General features: G+C 43.1%; 1 protein-coding gene across 1 annotated transcript in view; it reads left to right on the top strand.

The window, feature by feature from the left end:
• Window positions 1-23,434, top strand: part of LOC118801782 (glutamate receptor 4-like) — a 69,520-nt gene that overhangs the window by 16,223 nt on the left and 29,863 nt on the right. Inside the window, 1 exon segment of the mRNA XM_036562149.1 lies at window positions 19,190-19,429. Coding sequence (XP_036418042.1) covers window positions 19,190-19,429 — 240 coding nt within the window.

Below are 23,434 nucleotides of genomic sequence, written 5' to 3'. Positions count from 1 at the left end.
TTTGCCATTTTTATTCCGTTCACTTTAGTTTTCAAGTTAATTTTTTTTTAATTAAATATAATTTATCCATTTGCAGAACTACCAACAGCTAACAAACATAAATAAACATGATTAAATATAAAATTAACGTTATTAAACCCAGAATAAACACTCATCTTCGGCTGATATGAAATGACCGCCTGCACGTCTGGAATCTGAATACTGATAGACTTTGTGGTCACCATGGTAACCCTGTGTGCCTGAGGGTCAGTGCTTTATCGATTGTGGAGAACAGCATGCATTGTTATTATTATAGAGAATAAAATGCGTCGGTCGTGTGATTAATGTGCGATATTCCTGACCGTGGAGGTGCTGCTGTCCGGTGGTCAGCTGTGACTGCTTCAGTTCAGGCCATGAGTGTCAAAAATCAGCTCCAAAAACAAGAAGAAACACCTCTGAACTAATGCTAATTTCTTCTAGCGCTCCAATGTGATTTTAATGGTATGTTAGCGCTAAGCTAATGATGGTGGTGAATTTTTCAGCCGTTCTAGTTAAATGCAGACATTTTAGTATAGAGCTGTCGCCGCTGTTTTACATTTCTAACAACTAACCGGAACAGTGCTTAGGCTACCTATTCACAATCAGTGATGTATCGAGAACCTTCAGAAGGACCAGAGTGACCTTTCCCTCATTAAATTGGTTCTAAGAATGCTTAAAAAAACGTAACAATGAGTGTTATTACAATACAAAGTTTAAATACAAACATGATTTTATTGAATAAATAACAATTACAGGTATATAAGCTCACCGGACAAAAGATTTGTCACCTGTGACTGAAACGTACCTAATAGCGTGTAATAGCTCCACGAGCACGAATAACAGCTGTGATTCGATTTGGCATTGACTGGACAAGTTTCTGGACGTAGGTTCCATCAATGTTCAGCCACTTTTGCATCAAACAATTGTGCAGTTTGGCCAAATTTCATGGATAACTTCCCTGGCGTCTTACTCGCTATTACAGGTAGCCCCACAGATTTTCAAGAGGGTTCAAATCTGGGCATTTTGCAGGTCAGTCCAGATGTGTGAATGCTCCTGAATGTTCATTAGGCCAGTCAGTCACCTTTGCAGCCCTGTGAAGGTGAGAATTGTCATCTTGGAATACAGGAATAGGAATGTTATGTTCCAGTAAGATGATGAGCAAAAGGCAAAACCTGGTTGTCCAGCAGCTCAGTGTCGGCACTGTGGATCAAATTTACTGTCATCTCAACCAAAAGACCCATTTCTGCATAATTAAAACACCCTCAGATCATCACAGAGCTCCTCCAGCTTGAACCACACCTGCTCACAGTCCTCACTGAGGCTTCCTGAGGTCTGTGATAAACGATGCCGAGCATCATTCACATAAAGGCAGAAACCAGATTCATCTGACCAGATAACACTTTTCCAATCATGAACAGTCCAGTTTTTTGTGTCTCTTCGTCCACTGTAACTGGGCAGCTTTAAGAGCAGAAGTGAACTAAGGACTCTTGCATGCTGCTCTGCTCTGTATGTTCATGGTATGCAGTTCTCTGCTGAGCGTTCTTTCAGAAATTGGTTGTGAAGAACCTGCGTTGACTTCGGGAAGCAATTCTTGCCTGGAAGTGAAGAAATTTTTATTCACAAGCCGTGAAACACGCCAGCGGTCCCTGTCCGTCGTCTGGCCACAATTCTCACGAGAATTTCCTGTAGGTTGGGAATTTTTGACACTGCTGGTCGTCCCGTATGACCGTACGCTTTGATACACCTGCACATTCAGCTACTTCCTTCACACTGTACCACCTCTTCTCAATCTATGAATCCTGTCACACACCCTGCAGGTATTTATAGCCCAATCATCCTCATGCAACGTGTGAAAAAAAGTGTCTTATGGACATTAAAAACATTAATAAAATAACATTAAGCACAAACTGCTTTACTCAGCTGAACAACCACAGTAACGTTAACCAATCAGCAATCAGTAGCAGTACTGTTAACCAATCAACACACTGTAGCTGTAATGCTAACCAATCAGCACTCAGTAGCAGCAATGCTAACCAATCAGCACTCAGTAGCAGCAATGCTAACCAATCAGCACTCAGTAGCAGTAATGTTAGTGTCCTACTGCCCAAAAGCCGTAATGTATTTTACAAAATTAAAGGAAATTTCTGCATTAAAGACTAAAACCATATTTGACTTTTCGGTCTTTAGCTCCATTGACCACCATTCATTAAGGACTCTCTCTGGCTCTGTTTTGCAGTCTTGTTTTTCATATAATGGGAGGAAAAGGAAGTGGCCAAGCTCCCTTGAGGGTTCACAAACTCACCCATGTGCCAAATTTTTTATTTCTACATCTGTTTGTGTATATTTGTGATGATCCAGCTCAGAAATCCAGTTCAAACACTTCCTGAATCTGTAGAGTTGCTCTTTCCATTCCATCTTATCACGAAATCATACAAGACTCACGTCCGGAGTTATGAGCCTATGAAGAGGGGCTGAGATACACGTCATCTGCCTCTCACCGTGTGGAACTGGTGGATTCGTGTGTCCGTCTACATTCTGTGTGAAACTGACCAACGGACACTCAGGAAATCACTAAGCACTGACCATCACGCCAGAAACCCTTCTTTCTTCATTCAGTCCACATCGGAGACTCATGTGAAATGGCGTGCAGAGAGTTTACAGCTGCTGAAGCTGCTGCAGCGGTTTTGGAAAGTAGTGATGAAGATACGGAGCATTTTGATATGAAACATATGAGGATCATGTTATTAAGAAGATATGCACAAAGGGAGGGAATGTCTTCAGACCCCAGAGGGTTTAACTAGTTTTGCGTTGGGTTCATTGCAGGGCTTTCTGTAAATATGTTCTTAATTTGAAGCTCCAGATACAATCAAAGGATGTGCCTTTGGGACCTGAGATTGCTTACAGTGCTCCTTCACTAAATTAATTTAAACAGGCTGTGTCAAAATGTCGAACCACACATACGCGTTCGAAAATAAGTGTGAATTTTGGAGGCAGAACAAAGCAGAAGATCACAGGAGCTGCTTTAATTATATTTGCTTGGAGAAACAGAGGCAGCTAACACAAACTGCTTACTCAGCACAAACACATTTACATTATGCTGTACAGCATTTCTTATTCCTGTTTTGTTGCATCTACTGATACCTTATTATAATATGATAATGTACATATTTCCATCTAGATACTTATTCATTCAGCCCCCCTCCTCGCTCTCTCTCTCTTTCTCTCTCCCATCTCCATGGTGATGAGCCGTGAGCTGTATCCCACCTTCACTCCGTTTCACTAACAAGCTCACCTTGCTAACGAAGATGTGAGTTTAATTAGAGGGATGCAGGTGTTGAGGTGCTCACTGGGGCCTCAGCGAAGGCGGCTGATTCACCGTCATTGCGCGCGGCTTCTGCCGCAATATTACGCTGTCAAACATACAAACTGCTCACCAGAGACGGTGATTAAAGTGATTAAAATAGGAGCGTCAGCCTTCTCAGGAACAGGAAGTCATAAGTCATCCTCCTTCCATACTCGTATCCGTGAGTCGAGTCTCTGAGGTGAAAGTCTGAATTGAGCTTCGAGGCTCTAAGCTGTGACACCGAGTCTTGAGTCGAGCCTCGAGTCTCTGAGAAGACAGTCTGAGTCAAGTCTTGAGGCAAGCCTCAAGTCTTTGAGATGTGCATTCAAGTCAAGTTTTGAGTTGAGTCTTGTGTCTCTGAGATGTGAGTTCAAGTCGAGTCTTGAGTTGAGTCTTGAGTCGAGTCTTGAGTCTCTGAGATGTGAGTTTGAGTTGAGTCTTGAGCTGAGCCTTGGGTCTTGGGGACGAGCATCTTGAATTGAGCCTCGAGTCTCACAGACAAGAGTCTGAGTTGAGTCTTGAGTAGAGCCACTGTCTCAGAGCCACTGTCTCTGAGATGTGAGTTCAAGTCAAGTCTTAAGTCTCGAGTGTCTGAGATCAGAGTGTGGATCAAGTCTTGAGTAAAACCTTGAGTCTCTGAGATGTGAATTAGAGTAGAATCTTGAGTCGAGTCTCTAGTCTCTGAGATGAGAGTCTGAGTCAAGTCTTGAGTCAAGCCTTGAGTCACTCAGATGTGAGTTTGAGTCGACTCAAGTCAAGCCTCAAGTCTCTGAGATGTGAGTTCAAGTTGTGTCTTGATTCGAGCCTCAAGTCTCTGAGATGAGAGTCTGAGTTCAGTCTTGAGTCAAGCCTCAAGCCTCTCAGGTGTGAGTCTTTAGCCCCAGAGATGAGAGTCTGAGTTGAGTTTTGAGTTGAGCCTCGAATCTCTGAGATGCGAGTGTGAGTTGAGTCTTGAGTCTCTGAGATTAGAGTCTTTGAGATGACGTCTGAGTCAAGTCTGAGTCTCTGGGGTGCAAATCTGAGTCTCAACTCTTTGAGGTGTGAGTCTGAGTCTGTGAGGTGTGAGTCTGAGTCTCTGAGGTGCAAGTCTGAGTCTCTGAGGTGTGAGTATGAGTGAGGCGTAAGTCTGAGTCTCTAAGGTGCAAGTCTGAGTCTCTGAGGTGCGAGTCTGAGTGTCTGAGGTGCAAGTCTGAGTCTCTGAGGTGTGAGTATGAGTGAGGCGTAAGTCTGAGTCTCTGAGGTGCAAGTCTGAGTCTCTGAGGTGCAAGTCTGAGTCTCTAAGGTGCAAGTCTGAGTGTCTGAGGTGCAAGTCTGAGTCTCTAAGGTGTAGGTCTGAATCTCTGAAGTGCAAGTCTGAGTGTCTGAGGTGCAAATCTGAGTCTCTAAGGTGTAAGTCTGAGTCTCTGAGGTGCATGTCTGAGTCTCTGAGGTGCAAGTCTGAGTCTCTAAGGTGCAAGTCTGAGTCTCTGAGGTGCAAGTCTGAGTCTCTAAGGTGCGAATATGAGCGTCTGAGTTGGGAGTCTGAGTCTCTGAGGTGCGAGTATTAGCGTCTGGGGTGCGAGTCTGAGTCTCTGAGGTGCAAGTCTGAGTCTCTGAGGTGCGGATATGAGAGTCTGAGGTGCGAGTCTGAGTCTCTGAGGTGAGAGTCTTAGTCTCAGAGGTGAGAGTCTGAGTCTCTGAGGTGCAAGTGTGAGTCTTGAGTCTCTGAGGTGCGAATCTGAGTCTGAGTCCTGCACAAACACAAACAAATCATGTAAAGTGCCATTATTTAAAAGGCCGTTTGGCCATTGACTGGGGGTTTGGCCGGGTTTGGGACGGGGTCATATCTCTCCCTGGTGTCGCTCTGTTTGACCTGGAAGTGAAAATCGAAAAAGAACCGAATGAGCTCTGATCAGCAGGTTTTCAGTCTTTCCGCTACTTCCAGGACTTCTCTGTTTCTGCTACATTAGAGCACTTTAATCCAGTGGGCATGCTCCGTTGCGGCCATGGCAACTCTCAGTTGCTATGGTTGATGCGTGACTGGCTGTGGTGAAGTATGCAGACTAAAGTGGGGGCTGCAGTGTGTCAGTCTGTGGGACACACTCACTCTGGTGGGTTTGGTTCCCTCAATTTCAGCAGGAGAACACCAGAAACCCAGATACCAGCAAAGCTCCAGAGAGAGATCCTCTTACACGGGGACACTGTAGACTCCACCCTCACTGCAGTGGTCCTCTGACTGACAGACAAACCTGCTCACAACCTACACACACACACACCAGACTGAGAGTGAGGGAGTGAGTGAGGGAGTGAGTGTGGTAAGTGGATATGTGTGTTTAGAGCAGAAGGTGAGTGTCCTGAAGATCAGAGCACTGCAGTAACACCCTCCTCACGCCATACAGACCAGAGACACTCACAGCATTGCTCTCTCTCCCTTTCCATCTCTCTCCTCAACACTCTCCATATACACTCTCTATATATACACTCTATTTATATACATTGAACGGCCACCTCATTAAGTCTGCCTCCTTGCATCTACACTGATCGTCCATTTTCTCAGCTCCACTGATCGTATAGTTTCACTCTGTAGTTCTACAGTTACAGACTGTAGTCCATCTGTTTCTCTGCGTACTTTGTTACCCTGTTCTTCAGTGGTCAGGACCCCCACAGAGCAGGTATTATTTGGGTGGTGGCTCATTCTCAGCACTGCAGTGACACTGACGTGGTGGTGGGTGTGCGTTAGTGTGTGTTGCGCTGGTGCGAGTGGATCAGACACAGCAGTGCTGTTTTTTTTTTCAGTGTCACTGCTGGACTGAGAATAGTCCACCCACCAAAAATATCCAGCCACCAGCGTCCTGTGGGCAGCGTCCTGTGACCACTGATGAAGGACCAGAGGATGACCAACACAAACTGTGCAGCAGCAGATGAGCTATCGTCTCTGACTTCACATCTACAAGGTGGACCAACAAGGTAGGAGTGTCTAATAGAGTGGACAGTGAGTGGACACAGTGTTTAAAAACTCTAGCAGCACTGGCCACCACACCACCACCACGTCAGTGTCACTGCAGTGCTGAGAATGATCCACCGCCCAAATAGTACCTGCTCTGTGGGGGTCCTGACCACTGAAGAACAGGGTAACAAAGTATGCAGAGAAACAGATGGACTACAGTCTGTAACTCTCTCTCCCTATCCTCCCCTCTCTTTCTTTCTCTCCCTTTCTCTGAAATGATGTTGAAAGTTATGCTGAAGGGCGCTGAACGATCTCTACGTCAATAAAGACGGCCTCATCAATCCAAACGCTCGGTGCCCCTCGCCTCATTTGCAATGCTGCATTTTAATGCCCATCACTGTGTGACACGGCAGATCAGCATGATCACAGTGATCCAGTTAGAAGAAAGTTGCAGTAACAAAGAGCACGTTTGCGAGGACGAAGCCCAGCGAGGACGAGAGAGAGGAGAACCGTGAGTGGATGTGGGACAGATAAATCCCATCAGCTGCCATTCCCGTCCCTCGGCGGTGTTCAGGATTCACGCGCCGTACTATTTGGGTGGTGGATCATTCTCAGCACTGCAGTAACACTGACGTGGTGGTGGTGTGTTAGTGTGTGTTGTGCTGGTACGAGTGGATCAGACACAGCAGTGCTGCTGGAGTTTTACACACTGTGTCCACTCACTGTCCGCTCTATTAGACGCTCCTACCTTGTCGGTCCACCTTGTAGATGTAAAGTCAGAGACGATAGCTCATCTGCTGCTGCACAGTTTGTGTTGGTCATCCTCTAGTCCTTCATCAGTGGTCACAGGACGCTGCCCAAAGGACGCTGTTGGCAGTCTTTACAGTCGGAATCTGATTTCATGGGAGCTGTTCATGGTGCTGAAGTACTGAAGTACTGAACTGCTGTTTATTATACAGAACTAAAGTACTGAACCGCTGCTGTTTATTAGACAGAACTGAAGTAGTGAACTGCTGCTGTTTATTAGACAGAACTGAAGTACTGAACTGCTGTTTTTTAGTCAGAACTGAAGTACTGAATTGCTGTTTATTAGACAACTGAGGTACTGAACTGCTGTTTATTAGATAGAACTGAAGTACTGGACTGCTGTTTATTAGACAGAACTGAAGTACTGAACTGCTGTTTATTAGATAGAACTGAAGTACTGGATTGCTGTTTATTAGACAGAACTGAAGTACTGAACTGCTGTTTATTAGACAGAACTAAAGTACTGAACTGCTGCTGTTTATTAGACAGAACTGAAGTACTGAACTGCTGCTGTTTATTAGACAGAACTGAAGTACTGAACTGCTGTTTGTTAGACAGAACTGAAGTACTGAACTGCTGTTTATTAGACAGAACTGAAGTTCTCAACTGCTGTTTATTGATCAGAACTGAAGTACTGAATTGCTGTTTGTTAGACAGAACTGAAGTACTGAACTGCTGTTTATTAGACAGAACTGAAGTACTGAACTGCTGTTTGTTAGACAGAACTGAAGTACTGAACTGCTGCTGTTTATCAGACAGAACTGAAGTACTGAACTGCTGTTTGTTAGACAGAACTGAAGTTCTGAACTGCTGTTTGTCAGACAGAACTGAAGTACTGAACTGCTGTTTATTATACAGAACTGAAGTACTGAACTGCTGTTTATTAGACAGAACTGAAGTACTGAACTGCTGCTGTTTGTTAGACAGAACTGAAGTACTGAACTGCTGTTTATTATACAGAACTGAAGTACTGAAGTACTGAACTGCTGCTGTTTATTAGACAGAACTAAAGTACTGAACTGCTGTTTGTTAGACAGAACTGAAGTACTGAACTGCTGTTTGTTAGACAGAACTGAAGTAGTGAACTGCTGTTTGTTAGACAGAACTAAAGTAGTGAACTGCTGCTGTTTGTTAGACAGAACTGAAGTACTGAACTGCTGTTTATTATACAGAACTGAAGTACTGAAGTAGTGAACTGCTGCTGTTTATTAGACAGAACTAAAGTACTGAACTACTGTTTATTAGACAGAACTGAAGTACTGAACTGCTGCTGTTTGTTAGACAGAACTGAAGTACTGAACTGCTGTTTATTATACAGAACTGAAGTACTGAAGTACTGAACTGCTGTTTATTATACAGAACTGAAGTACTGAACTGCTGTTTATTATCTTTCTCTGTGTCTCTGACTGTCTCTTTCTCTCTATGTGATTTATAGCTGTGTGGGTTCTTTTGTCCCATATTTGCTGCATCAGTTAACTGTGTTTAAAGAGCATGACTACAAGTTGCACACACACACACACACACACACACGCACACACACACACACACACACACACACACGCACACACACACACACACACACACACAAAGACCTCCCTTTGAAGACAGTTTTTGTGCAACCAAGTCTTTGTGCGACTGAGTCTTTGTGCGACTGAGTCTTCGTGCGACTGAGTCTTCGTGCGACTGAGTCTTTGTGTGATGAGTCTTTGTGCGACTGAGTCTTTGTGTGATGAGTGTTTGTGTGACTTAGTCTTTGTGTGACTGAGTCTTTGTGCGACTGAGTCTTTGTGTGATGAGTGTTTGTGTGACTTAGTCTTTGTGTGACTGAGTCTTTGTGCGACTGAGTCTTTGTGTGATGAGTGTTTGTGTGACTTAGTCTTTGTGTGACTGAGTCTTTGTGCGACTGAGTCTTTGTGTGATGAGTGTTTGTGTGACTTAGTCTTTGTGTGACTGAGTCTTTGTGCGACTGAGTCTTCGTGCGACTGAGTCTTTGTGTGATGAGTGTTTGTGCGACTGAGTCTTTGTGCGACTGAGTCTTTGTGCGACTGAGTCTTTGTGTGATGAGTGTTTGTGTGACTTAGTCTTTGTGTGACTGAGTCTTTGTGCGACTGAGTCTTTGTGCGACTGAGTCTTTGTGTGATGAGTCTTTGTGTGACTGAGTCTTTGTGCGACTGAGTCTTTGTGCAGACAAATCTTTGAGTGATGAGTGTTTGTGTGACCGAGTCTTTGTGTCTTTGTGTGATGAGATCTGTATGACAGTCTTTGTGCTCCTGAGTTTTTGTGGGACCCAGTTTGTACAACAGTCTTTGTGTGACTGAGTCTTTGTGCGTAAGTCTTTATAGGTCTTTGGAAATTGCGTAGGCTGTTGTAAAATGTCTTTCAACCTTATTTAGTGTGCACTTTGCTGTATTTATTGCTATTCCGAATTTTAGTTTGTGAAATTCCTTGCCTTTCTAATAAAATAGGCGATGATAATAGTAATCATACTTTTTTATCCACAGTGTCTTTGTGCGACTGAGTCTTCATGTGACCAGGTCTTTAAACCTTGTACAAGACAAAATTGATTAATTATATTAATTCTAAACCAGATTAATGGACATATAATATTTTTTCAGCTGTTTCGTCTTGTAATATATCAGGTCCTGGTGGGCAGTGTTGTATCAGAATCACACACTAATTGCTAATTGCAGCTGTTTGTATGAATGCATTCAGTTGAATAATGCAGGGCATTGTGGGAAATAACACTGAATCCCGAGGTGACATTCTATTGAAACCGAAATGCTCCTGAAATTGAATTGAAGTGCTTGTTTGAGGAGATTATCTATTTAAATGTGACTCCAGCACTGACAGCCCCAGATAACCTGTTCTTCACCCAGCGCCGCTCACAGTGAGCGTGTCGGTGAGGAGTAAGAAGCGTGAGCTGGCAGTGAGAGCTGAGCCCCAGTTGCTAAGCAAAGTAGCCAAAATTGGAGGAGTTTGGATTGTGCTGTGAAGTGAACGACTCAAACCATGCAGAAGAAACACGGCCATTTTCTACAAGTCCCTGTTGGTCAGCATGTCAGACACGCACACAGATCCAGTCTCGTATGCATTTGTGTGTGTGTGTGTGGTGTTTTTATATGAGTGTATTTAAATGCTGCTATGTATTTTTACCTTTTACCTTTGTACCAAATAAAAGCTAATATTCTGTTAATCATAATAATGTGGATTCTTCATGTGACGAAGCCTTTAAGCAACCAGTCCTTTGAGTGACTGAAGGCTGGTCCCAAATAGTGCCCTAAGCCCCGCAGTCCTACCCAAAGTCCTCACTTTGGTAACCTTTAGGACAAGAGAGCATGAGGCTGTTTGTTTAAACACATGTATTTAGACTTTTCTCGTGCTCAAGTGTTCATACGACTGAGTCTTAGCAGCAGAGGCTTTTGTGTCTCTGTGCACTGTTAACAAAAAAAAAGCATTTTAACTCAAAAAAGTTAGTTACCAGGCTGGCTAAACTGTTTAGGAAATTGAACTTCAAACAGTAAATAAACAAAACATGACAGCGATTTATGTTCACTTAACTTACTCATTTATTTAACTCAAAAAGGCAGCATGGCCACTATGCAAGTCTTTATGCAAATGGGTCATCATGCATTTGTGTGACTTTATAACTGAGTATCTGAGTGATTTAGTATTGGAATCATTTAGTATTTGTGTGACTGAATGTTTGTGTGAATGAGTATTTGTTTGACTGAGTTTTCCAGTGAGAGTGTTCCTCTGAATGAGTATTCATGTTACTGAGTATTTCTGTGACTGAGTATTCCTCTGAATGAGTATTCATGTTACTGAGTATTTCTGTGACTGAGTATTCCTCTGAATGAGTATTTCTGTGACTGAGTATTTCTGTGACTGAGTATTCCTCTGAATGAGTATTTCTGTGACTGAGTATTTCTGTGACTGAGTATTCCTCTGAATGAGTATTCCTGTGACTGAGTATTTCTGTGACTGAGTATTCCTCTGAATGAGACTTCCTGTGACTGAGTATTTGTGTGACTGAGTATTCCTCTGAATGAGTATTCCTGTGACTGAGTATTTCTGTGACTGAGTATTCCTGTGACTGAGTATTTGTGTGACTGAGAATTCTTCTGAATGAGTATTCATGTGACTGAGTATTCCTCTGACTGGGTATCCATGAGTTTTCCAGTGAAAGTGTTCCTCTGAATGAGTATTCATGTTACTGAGCATTCTTGTGACTGAGTATTTCTGTGACTGAGTATTCCTCTGAATGAGTATTCCTGTGACTGAGTATTCCTCTGAATGAGTATTCCTGTGACTGAGAATTCTTCTGAATGAGTATTCATGTGACTGAGTATTTGTATGACTGATTATTTCTGTGAATCAGTATTCCTGTGACTGAGTATTGTGTGACTCAGCATTTTTGTGAGTGAGTTTGTGTGTGACCGAGTATTCCAGCAACTGAGTATTCTTCTGAATGAGCATTCCTGTGACTGAGTGTTCCTCTGAATGAGTATTCCTGTGACCAAGTATTTGTGTGACTGATTATTTCTGTGACTGAGCGTTCCTGTGACTGGGTATTTCTGTGACTGAGTATTTGTGTGACTCAGCATTTTTGTGAGTCAGTTTGTGTGTGACTGACTATTCCTGTGACTGTGAATTTGAGTGACTGCGTATTTGTATAACCTAGCATTTGCCTATCTAAATATTTGTGTTATTGGGTATATGTGTGACTGAGTATCTGTGTGACTAAGTATTTGTGTGACTGAGTATCTGTGTGACTAAGTATTTGTGTGACTGAGTATTCCCATGACTGAGTATTCCCGTGGCTGAGTATTCATGTGGCTGAGTATTCCTGCGACTGAGTATTCCTCTGAATGAGTATTCTTGTGACTAAGTATTCTTGTGACTGAGTATTAATGTGACTGAGTGTTCCTCTGAATGAGTATTCTTGTGACTAAGTATTCTTGTGACTGAGTATTCTTGTGACTGAGTGTTCCTCTGAATGAGTATTCTTGTGACTAAGTATTCTTGTGACTGAGTATTAATGTGACTGAGTATTCCTGTGACCAAGTATTTGTGTGACTGATTATTTCTGTGACTGAGCGTTCCTGTGACTGGGTATTTCTGTGACTGAGTTTTTGTGTGACTCAGCATTTTTGTGAGTGAGTTTGTGTGTGACTGAGTATTCCTGTGGCTGAGTATTCATGTGACTGAGTATTCCTGCGACTGAGTATTCCTGCGACTGAGCATTCCTGTAACTGAATATTCTTGTGACTGAGTATTCCTGCGACTGAGTATTCCTGTAACTGAGTATTCCTGTAACTGAATATTCTTGTGACTGAGTATTCCTGGGACTGAGTATTCTTATGACTGAGTATTCTTGTGACTGAGTATTCCTGTGATTGAGGATTCCTGTGACTGAGTATTTGTGTGACTGAGTATTCTTGTGACTGAGCATTCCTGTGATTGAGTATTCCTGTGACTGAGTATTCCTGTGACTGAGCATTCTTGTGACTGAGTATTCCTGGGACTGAGTATTCTTATGACTGAGTATTCCTGTGATTGAGTATTCCTGTGACTGAATATTCTTGTGACTGAGCATTCTTGTGACTGAGTATTCCTGTGACTGAGTATTCCTGTGATTGAGGATTCCTGTGACTGAGCATTCTTGTGACTGAGTATTCCTGGGACTGAGTATTCCTGTGACTGAGTGTTTGTGTGACTGAGTATTCTTGTGACTGAGTATTCCTGTGATTGAGGATTCCTGTGACTGAGTGTTTGTGTGACTGAGTATTCTTGTGACTGAGCATTCCTGTGATTGAGTATTCCTGTGACTGAGTATTCCTGGGACTGAGTATTCTTATGACTGAGTATTCTTGTGACTGAGTATTCCTGTGATTGAGGATTCCTGTGACTGAGTATTTGTGTGACTGAGTATTCTTGTGACTGAGTATTCCTGTGATTGAGGATTCCTGTGACTGAGTATTTGTGTGACTGAGTATTCTTGTGACTGAGTATTCTTGTGACTGAGTATTCCTGGGACTGAGTATTCCTGTGATTGAGTATTCCTGTGACTGAGTATTCCTGTGACTGAGTCTTCCTGTGACTGAGTCTTCCTGTGACTGAGTATTCTTGTGACTGAGTATTCCTGGGACTGAGTATTCCTGTGACTGAATATTCTTATGACTGAGTATTCCTGTGATTGAGTATTCCTGGGACTGAGTATTCCTGTGATTGAGGATTTCTGTGACTGAGTATTTGTGTCATTGAGTATTCCTGTGACTGAATAGTTGTGCAGCTGAATCTATGTATGATGGAGACTTACTGCGATCTAGTCTTTAGTTCACTGAATGTTTGTGAAACTGATTCTATAGCAATGTAATGTAAAAAACATAAACCTAAACATTTAAGGCAACCTTGAGGGCACTGGTGAACTCATATTCCTTCAAGTTAGTGAGTTGCCTTAAAATTTGAACTTGTTTTTACAGTGGAGAGAAATACCATCACAGCTAATTAGTCACCACCTGTGGGAGCTGATGGCTCGGTGGAAGGTGACAGTTTCACTCACAGCAGTTGACCCGCACTAATGACTGGAACATGAGGAGAGACTAAGCACAGAGCGTACTCGCCCTCACTTCAGTTTTAAGATCTTGCCAGTCAGAAGAAATGAGTGCACTAGTGTAACATTAAGCTAAAACCAAGTGAAGGCAAAAAACTAAACTTCAAGTGGATTACTGATGAGCTATCTCGTCTCATTCGGGACGGTAAAAGAATTAGAGCATGGAACAGAAATTCTGAGAACTGGTGAGATTGTTTCATTATACCTGCTTAAAGCTCATTGCAGAGGGGCTTGTTTTGCTATATATATATATGTATATTCTTTGTTTGTTTATGCATTATACAAATGTTGTGCATGAAACTGGGTGAAACTGGTTGTGGGAATATGCTTAGTGGACATGTCTCAAACTAGTCCTATATACCTACAAAGGTAAAACCTTATCTACTGTAAATATTGGTAAATGTGTGTAATTATTTCTTATTAGGAAAGGCTTAATAAGAAGGCTCTTACAAGTTTCTGTTAACCTCATTCTTTCATCAAACTAAACCCATCTTTTTTAAGAGTGTGTCGTGCTTTTATTGAATCGATTTTAACTTGGTGCAGTGGTTTGGAAACCTACCTTTAAGAACAGAAATTCTCAATCAGATTGTTAAATGGTCTAGTAGGCTGACAGGTGGGTCCCAACTCAACCAAGAGTCCCTACAGTCCCCCAGTGTCATTCAGACAGGACCCTGCGTCAGCCCTGTTGGACTAGAAACAAGTCTGTATGCTGAGAGAAGACGGCCCGTCAAATGTTGAAAAAGTTCAAACCGGCTCAACTTTTGGTGCAACAGATTGTGACATGGAGGCACGTCAACCAACAGAAATGTGGATGGGTGGGCACAGGCAGAAAAGGGGTAAAAATCCAGGATGGAGGTTAATCAGTAGCAACGCTGTGTCCTCTTTTCCTGTTCTCTACGAATTCTTTGCCTTCATGGCTGTTCTCCACTTGGCTCTGTATACAGCCATCGCCAACAATGGTGTTTCTGTTCCAAATGTTTTGGATTTCGAACCGTACAAACTCCACTCTGCTCCAGCCGTGCACAAACCCTTCTAGATGGACGAGATCTGCATGCATATGCATCTACCTTTCGTTGGCAACTGTGTGGGCACCCTCACTCATATGCCAAACACCAGCGACAGGCCTGAGTCCGATCTGGCCTGCAAAATAATTTATACTTTTTATTAATATTAACCAAGTACACAATGCGCTGCACTACAATCCCCGGCATGCACTGCAATGTAATGTGGCTTCCACCCCACCCAACATCTATGGGACAGCAGTTACACCTCAGTTCTACACACCGCAGTAACAATACCAAGCACACTGGCTGTGCTTCAGGTGCAGTTCAACCAATATATGCACCGGAAATGCAACAAACACTATGCACATTATAAACACTGCAAACACCATAAACACAATATACACGATAAACACTACAAACACCATGAACACAATATACACTACAAACACCATAAGCACTATCCACACTACAAACACTATAAACACTATCAACACTAAAACACCATAAGCACTATACACACTACAAACACCATAAACACTATATACACCACAGACACCATAAACACTACAAACGCCATAAACACAATATACACTACAAACACCATAAGCACTATACACACTACAAACACTATAAACACTATCTACACTACAAACACCATAAGCACTATACACACTACAAACACTATAAACACTATCTACACTACAAACACCATAAGCACTATACACACTACAAACACTATAAACACTATCTACACTACAAACACCATAAACACTATACACAGTACAAACACTATAAACACTATTTACACTACAAACACCATAAGCACTATACACACTACCAACACTATAAACACTATCTACACTACAGACACCAAAGACACTACAAGCACCACAAACACCATAAACACTACATACATCACAAACACCACCAACACCATAAATACCATAAACACTATACACACACAACAAACAAAATAAATACCATAAACACTATTAACAGTGAATACCACAAACACCATAAACACTATAAACACTATAAATACTACAAACACCATAAACACTATATACGTTACAAACACTGGAAACACTCGGCTCAGCAGCTCAGAAACTGATGCCCAGAATGAATGAACTTGTAGACCAAGAACACAGCCAGGTTGAATAGACCTGCGTCCTGGGGACATGTTTTTGAATATTTCAAGTGTTGTAATACTTCAAAAAAGTATTAGGAGCAGTGTAGTGGGGTAGCATCATCTCACAGCAAGAATGGTCTGGGTTTGATGTCCAGGGTCCTTTCTATGTGGGGTTTGCATGTTCTCCCTATCACTGTGTGGGTTTCCTCCCACAGTCCAAAGACATGCAGTCAGGCCAGTTGGAGACACTAAACTGGCCCCAGGTGTGAGTGTGTGTGTGTGTGTGTCTGCCCTGTGATGGGCTGGTGACCTGTCCAGGATGTTTCCTGCCTTCTGCCCATTGAGCACTGGGAAAGGCTCCAGCTCCCCCTGTGACCCAGGAGGATCAGCGGCTTAGATGATGATAATGAATGATAAAAAGTATGATCTCATTACTCATGTAATGTTTCACGGTCTACATGTTTTGGTCTATGGCCAGTTCAGGTTACAGTAAAACGTTGTTTAAAAGTGAATGAAACACTGAGGTGTCTCTGGCCCACAGATTTGTTGAGATTTTTCAATATGGCCCTTTCAGTGGTTGAGTTTGACCCCCTGCTCTAAGTCGTCTGTGGTTGCTCCGTGTCTCTGTGGTCAGTGTAGCTGCTGTGTGTCCACTGTGGGGTTAGTACGGGTGCAGTGACCGACCGGCTGCTGCAGAACCCAAAAATGCTTTTACAGCCAGACTTTTAGCGAGAAACAGAGTGAGAGCTGTTCACCATTAAAGGAAGCGTTAAACACGTACACACACACACACACACACACACACACACACCTTACGGCAGTGTTAAAAAGGTTTTCTCACCTCCCCTCCCTCCAGCTTTAACAGATTAAAACAGAGAACAGAGAGAGAGAGAGACATTTAGATAGAGAGATACAGAGTGAGAGAGAGAGAGAGGGACAGACAGAGAAAGACGACACATACACACAGAGATACAGATAGAGACAGAGAGAGACATTTAGATAGAGAGATACAGAGTGAGAGAGAAAAACAGAGAGAGAGAGAGACAAAAAGAGAGACAGAGAGATACAGATGGAGAGAGAGGTGGAGAGACAGAGTGAGATACAGAGAGAAAGATATAGATAAAGAGAGAAAGAGAATCAGAGAGAGGAAAGACTGAGAGAGATACAGATAGAGAGAGAGAAAGAGAAAGAAGGAAGCAGAAAAATGAAAATACAACTGCAATTCTTGGTTACAGTTGCATTTTCACTGTCAGTGAGGCTTCCTGTCAATCAAACACTGTGGGCGTGGCGTTGGGAGGGGCTTTTTAGAGCAGGCATGTTCTAAGAGGAAGTGATGTGTCTAAACTCTGGAGCAGAGATAGACGCTTGTTTAATATGACTCAGAGCAGCATTAGCAACCGATGCTAGTGCCATTTAACCCTCACTGCCCAGGCCGAGGAGAACCCTGTCCACAGTGGTTTCCGTGTGGACGAGGTTTTTGGCCGACTAGGAGAGCAGATGTGTAAATAAGGACAATCTTCTTAGATTAATCAGAAGAAACAGTTGTGTCAGATCAGGCAGAGTGCACTACGAAACAGCTGGGGTGTTTGGAAGGAGTTTCGAAGGAGTTTGGGGGGAGTTTGGGTGAGGTTTGGGGCAGTTTGGGGGAAGTTTGGGTGGGGTTTGGGGGAAGTTTAGAGGGAGTTTGGGGGAAGTTTAGAGGGAGTTTGGGTAGGGTTTGGGGGGAGTTTGGTCGAAGTTTGGGTGGGGCTTGGGGGAAGTTTGGGTGGGGTTTGGGGGAGGTTTGGGCAAAGTTTGGGGGGAGTTTGGGGTAAGTTTCGGTGGAGTTTGGGGGAAGTTTCGGTGGGGTTTGGGGGGAGTTTGGTCGAAGTTTGGGTGGGGCTTGGGGGAAGTTTGGGTGGGGTTTGGGGGAGGTTTGGGCAAGTTTGGGGGGAGTTTGGGGTAAGTTTCGGTGGAGTTTGGGGGAAGTTTCGGTGGGGTTTGGGGGAAGTATGGGTAGGGTTTGGGCCAAGTTTGGGTGGGGTTTGGGGGGAGTTTGGAGGAAGTTTGGAGGAAGGTTCGGTGGGGGTCTGAGAGATGTTTGTGCTGCTGGGTGGTTAATTACTGGTTGTGCTGTGTGTCTCAGTGATGCAGGTGTTGAGACCTTCATCCATACTGATAAACCATCATCATACAGAACTATTAATATGTTCAGATCTTACATATTTACAAGGATTCTGTTCTGATCTATATAAACCAAAGGCATTAATAGAGAAAGTAATAAGCTAAATATATACACAATCATCATTTATAGGGTACTTTCTATTGGGAGGAGTCTGTCACAAACCCTAACCCCCACATTTACACTTCTGAAAATAATACTTAAATGTTATTTTAAAGATATTTATGGTTTGTTTCAAAGTAAAGCTGAAATATTTAGATTTGTCATGAGTTTTATTATTAAATAAAAAATTTATTCAAAAAAAATGCTGTTCTACATTTTCATGTCAAAACCGAAAAACAAAAAGTTTTAGTCTGTATTATTTTAGCTACGCCCCTGCATTTTAGAGCAGGAAGTGAGGCTGCATCCCTGTCCCTCATGGCCACATGGTGAGCAGTTAGATTCCATTGTTTTGAAGTAAATGTGTCCCAAAGTCTGAAAGTCAGTGTGGAACATTAAGAATACTGTCACTACCGAAACACAGATTTTCTACATTTTTTAGTGTTTTAATGTAAAATATGATGATTTTCTGTGTGAACAGTTGTTCAAAGCTGTGTTTGCTGGTCATGTACTGGCTGAGTTTCTGAGCTCAAAATGAGCTAAAATTGTCACCACCGAAACAGTGAAACACTACTGGAGTGTTCAAACCTTAGTTTGAATAAAATAATCATAATTTAGGTATAGGGTCACTCAGAGCAAGTCCAAGATCAGTTAAAAGTCCCAAATGTGTTTCAGTTCTGACTCTGAACCAGTTCAGTAGAGTCATATGTGTTATGAATAAATGGTGGACCTTTTTGCCATATTTGAATGATACGCAAAATACAATGCAGATCACAAAATGCATTTGTTTTTTACTTTAAAAAGGTCTGGTTCCTGTCACCACCACTGTAAAAAACTGAGCCATTTCACGCCAAACCACTCTGAACCACTTTGTTTACATCTCACTCACTGAATCATGGGGGAATATTTTTCTTATATATATTCATGACTGCAGAAGACAACTGTGGACAGAAAAGGCATCTGAGTCACTTCCTGTGTGAAATAAGCTCTCTGGTGTAAAATCACTGTAACCCTCACCCACTCACAATAACTCTCTCTCTGTCTCTCTCTGTCTCTCTCTCTGTCTCTCTCTCTCTCTCTCCCTCCCAGTCTGTTCGCAGTACTCGCGGGGCGTGTTTGCGATTTTCGGCCTGTACGATAAGCGCTCCGTGCACACCCTGACCTCCTTCTGCAGCGCTCTGCACATCTCGCTGATCTCCCCCAGCTTCCCTGCCGAGGGGGAGACGCAGTTCGTCCTGCAGTTACGACCCAACCTGCGGGGGGCGCTCATCAGCATCCTGGACCATTACGACTGGAACCGCTTCGTCTTCCTCTACGACACCGACAGAGGTAAGACACCATCTCATATACATGTTATTGCTGGCAACAATGGTAATAGTAAGGAAACGGATATGGTGAGAACATTGTCTGTTGGTCCATTCATCATGAAACGTTCACACATTGTAAACAGCAGCTTTGGAACACACTATGGTGTTTAAATTTGAGGGCAGCTGTCTCAATACCTTGCTACCTGCGCTGTCTCATAAGTCAGTGCCTTAGAGGGCGATGTTGTCCACTGTGTTTTCTGCTATACACAGAGGATTGTGGGATATGTAAGGCAGGGATATATATCTAAACTGCCTTCAAAAAATGGCCAAACAGGGGGCTCTGTCATCAGGAGATCGCAAGTTCGATCCCTGGAGATGCCACAGCCATCCGTGGCCGGAAGTCCAAGAGAGTGCAGTCGGCCCCCCATCACCTCCCATGGTCACCTCCCATGGTCTAGCTGAAGTAACAGAACTGGTGGTTACCGTTCTCCGCCGAGCACATTCAGCTGTACAACGATGTTGCGACGAGCAGTTTAAAAAGACGCGGTGGAGCCTCACAGGTCTCAGAGGAAGCCTGTGTTTACCTTCACCCTCCTAGCACTGGTGGTATCATGTGATTGGAGGAGTACTAGCTAGTTTGTGGAATTGGATATGACTACATTGGAGAGAAAATTGGAAACAATGAAACAAAAAAACAAAACAGCCAAACGAAGGAACCTCTACAGACAGTGTTTTATAGAAACATCAGATTTGGAAATGACTAGCTGCTTTCCAGCGTTTGTTATGTTTCAGACACAGCGAGCATGTCTCCAAAAGTATCCAGACAGTCCTTCTACTGAGTGAGTTCAGCTACGTTAAGGTCACCACCTTACTGACTTTACTGACCCAAACTCCATAGAAAAGCTTTGACCAATGCAATGGGACTCTCTGGAGCAGCCGGACATGAGCCTAAAGAACCACTGCTCTCTTCTACAGCCCAGCCCAGCATACTGTATAATACTCTGCACTTTATTCATCTACCATCTTTATACATGAACTACCAAAATAATTACACAGCACTGTGGAGTTTGCACCACACACATACTCAGTCAATATCTAGAACCTTTTGGGCATTTCAGTACTCTCATGTTACCTAAAACATTTGTCTATGACTTTGGAGTTTGTTCCTCACTCTTAGCTAGTAATTACCTAGAACTTTATGTCTATTATCCATAATTGAAAAACAGGACAAAGTGTACAAAATGTGAGATAGTGGCAATTTTTAAAAATTATAGAAATAAACAGAGTTTCTTATTTGGGCAGGAGAACGAGGCAGCGGTGCTCTGAGGCTGATATCAGATGACCCAGCTAATAGAGATAAGCAGAGATGTTGTGATCTGTAGAGGGCAGGGCGAGTATGTGTGTGTTTGTGTGGGGGGCGGTTATGTCTCTCAGGTGAAGCAGGTACCGCTGGGTTTGTCTCGTGTGTGTGTGTGTGTGTGTGTGTTCCTCAGCTAGCTGTTTTCTTAATGACCAGTTTCTTCACAGGAAGCTGGCAGTAACACTGTGTTCAGCTGCAGGTATTGATCATCTACTTTAAGTGTGCATGTGTTACCAAGCCAATGTATAAGTAGGCTGCAGTGTGGAACCCTCAGAACCTTCTAGACAATCACAGAAGGCCTAATGATTTCTGTGAAAAGCATATCTGTAATTTTTAGCTAATTTTTATTGAGTAGAATCGTTGTGTGTAGCTGTGTCCCAATTCAGGGGCTGCATCCTTCAAAGATAAAACATATGGAATGACTTTTACAAGCTTCAAATGGCCACATTTGATCTAGAAAGGCCAAAAGACGTAGAGGTGCACCAGTGTTAACACTATTTGAAATCCCATAGGGGTTATGGTGCTGGAAATTAGCATGTTTATTGCAGGATCTCACAGGTGGCTTTTTTCTCATTTTGTACTGAGTTTTGAACATTTACAACCTGAACTGATGGCCTAACTGCCACAGTCACAGCTCACCATTGCACGGCTGTATATCTTGTAAGCAGAAAGCAGACCCGCTGTATCCAGCTGAGTTGAGCTTAATGGCTGTATCTAATGTTGGAGAATGACTGAGTGTTACAGTCGTACAAACTGAAAGCTTTAACAAGCTACACTAAGCACTCACACACACATTTTGTGCTCCAGGGTTTCATTTCTCCTCAGCAGGCTGAGGCTCCTGAGTTGAAGTGACCAGTTTCTCCCAGTTTCCCCTCTTTCCTAGAATGTAGTCGCTCAGCCAAGACATGTCATCTATGTAAATAGACAAACATAAGACACATGAGTAAAAGCTAGGTAGGAGCTACATTTTTCAGCTTTTATAGTTTTTCCCATTTTTTTATAGTTCTTCCCAGTTTACTCATGTCCAGGCTGTGGTCTTATCTGTGGTTCTTTATAAATAAAAAGTGGGACAGGAAAAACCTTGGTGTTGACAAAGACCTTTGAGAGAACCTTGGAGAGCAAGAAACAAATGGCTCCTTGACCAAATCAGTCTTCTTCTCTGACTCAAATCCCAGATAACCAAACTGAGGTTCTTATTTTGGACTGTATTACAAGAAGAACCAGTGCTTGGGAAAGACAGTTGTTCTTGGAGGAGTTGAAGGTAAAGGGGAAGAGGACGACCAGCAACATGAACAGACCATTAAGAAGCCTGAGGATCCAAGCAGAAGACAAGGCATTCTGTGATAACACTATTCATTGACAAGACAATTCCACTGGTTAGCTCGGGCTCCTCCTGTCACAAGATGCTATGAGATGTGTAAAGGTCCACTTTGAAACTGCTAATTGTTACGTCAGCTAAGATGCCCGAGTTGGCTAGCCTCGCACTAAGTGATGGGGAGAGCGAGGCACATCTCCTGGCCATGGATGGTTGTAGCATCTCATGGGATGGACTTGTAATCTCCCAATGATAGGGCCCTCCTTAGTCCATTTTGTAGAGATATCCATTGCCAAGAAATGGCGCAGACATTGCAGATCTGCCCCCCGCCAAGTTGCACCTATACCAACTGCCATTTTACTGTACAGGTGTCAACTGTATTGGTCCACACTTCATCAAAGTTGGACAGAGGATGGAGAAAGGATGGGGCATTTTATTCAAGTTCATGACCACTCAAGCCATGTACATAGTCCTTCTCACCAGTGTGAATACAGATTCCTTTGTGATTGCAATTTGCCAGCTCATTGCCTGGTGAGGCAAGCCATTTGAGCTCTTGTCAGACCAAGGCACAAACTTCAAGAGTGGAGGAAAGCTCAGGGACACCTTTGCATTTATTGCCCCAAAACTGAAGAGCCAGTTAGCAAGCCATCAAATCCTTATTCCATTTCAGTCCGCCTGTTACAAAGTGAGCACAGATCAGACACTCGCAGATAAAAAGAGAAAGTTTAAGTTTACTTGACTGCTTGAGACAGTTACAAAGAGTGTAGTCAGAACAGGCCACGGTCAGTACCAGAGAGGAGGATAACCGAAACAAGACAGACATCTAGAGAAAAACCCGAAATGGCAGATCATAAACACAAAAAACAGGTCATACACAAAAAGGCTTTTCAGGCAAAAGAACACTCAGTATGCAGCAAAAGGGGTTTGCAATGAACTGAACTAGAGCCCAGACTTTTATACTAACTAACGTAATGAAATGACAAACAGGTGCGAAGGATTCTGGTGAGGAGGAGCACTGGAATGAATGTTCATTGGTACATGGTGATGATAGGGGAGTCATGTGATCTCCCACTGACTCATGGGAGTTGGAGTCCTCTAGGCAGGTCATGGACTCAAGTGACTCTGCAGGAGAAAGGGAGTAGACAGAGGAGGCATCCTCAGAAGGAGGCGAGAAACTGCCCAATGCGCCACGTGTCATTGGTTGTTGGGAAAGGGAGATTTGCTACCTTAAGAAAGCACTACAAGTCGCTCTTGGTACACATTCTGTGACAGGAGGTGCTGCATACAGTGCCCATAAAAACAGAGAGAATTCTTAACTCTAAGCTGCGTATCCTCCGTTGTTGTTGACCCAG

The sequence above is a fragment of the Colossoma macropomum genome, unplaced genomic scaffold (genome assembly GCF_904425465.1).
Source record: "Colossoma macropomum unplaced genomic scaffold, Colossoma_macropomum, whole genome shotgun sequence".
NCBI classification, from domain to species: domain Eukaryota; kingdom Metazoa; phylum Chordata; class Actinopteri; order Characiformes; family Serrasalmidae; genus Colossoma; species Colossoma macropomum.
The sequence above is the reverse complement of the archived record's forward strand: the minus strand, read 5'-3'. Positions and strand labels throughout refer to the sequence as shown.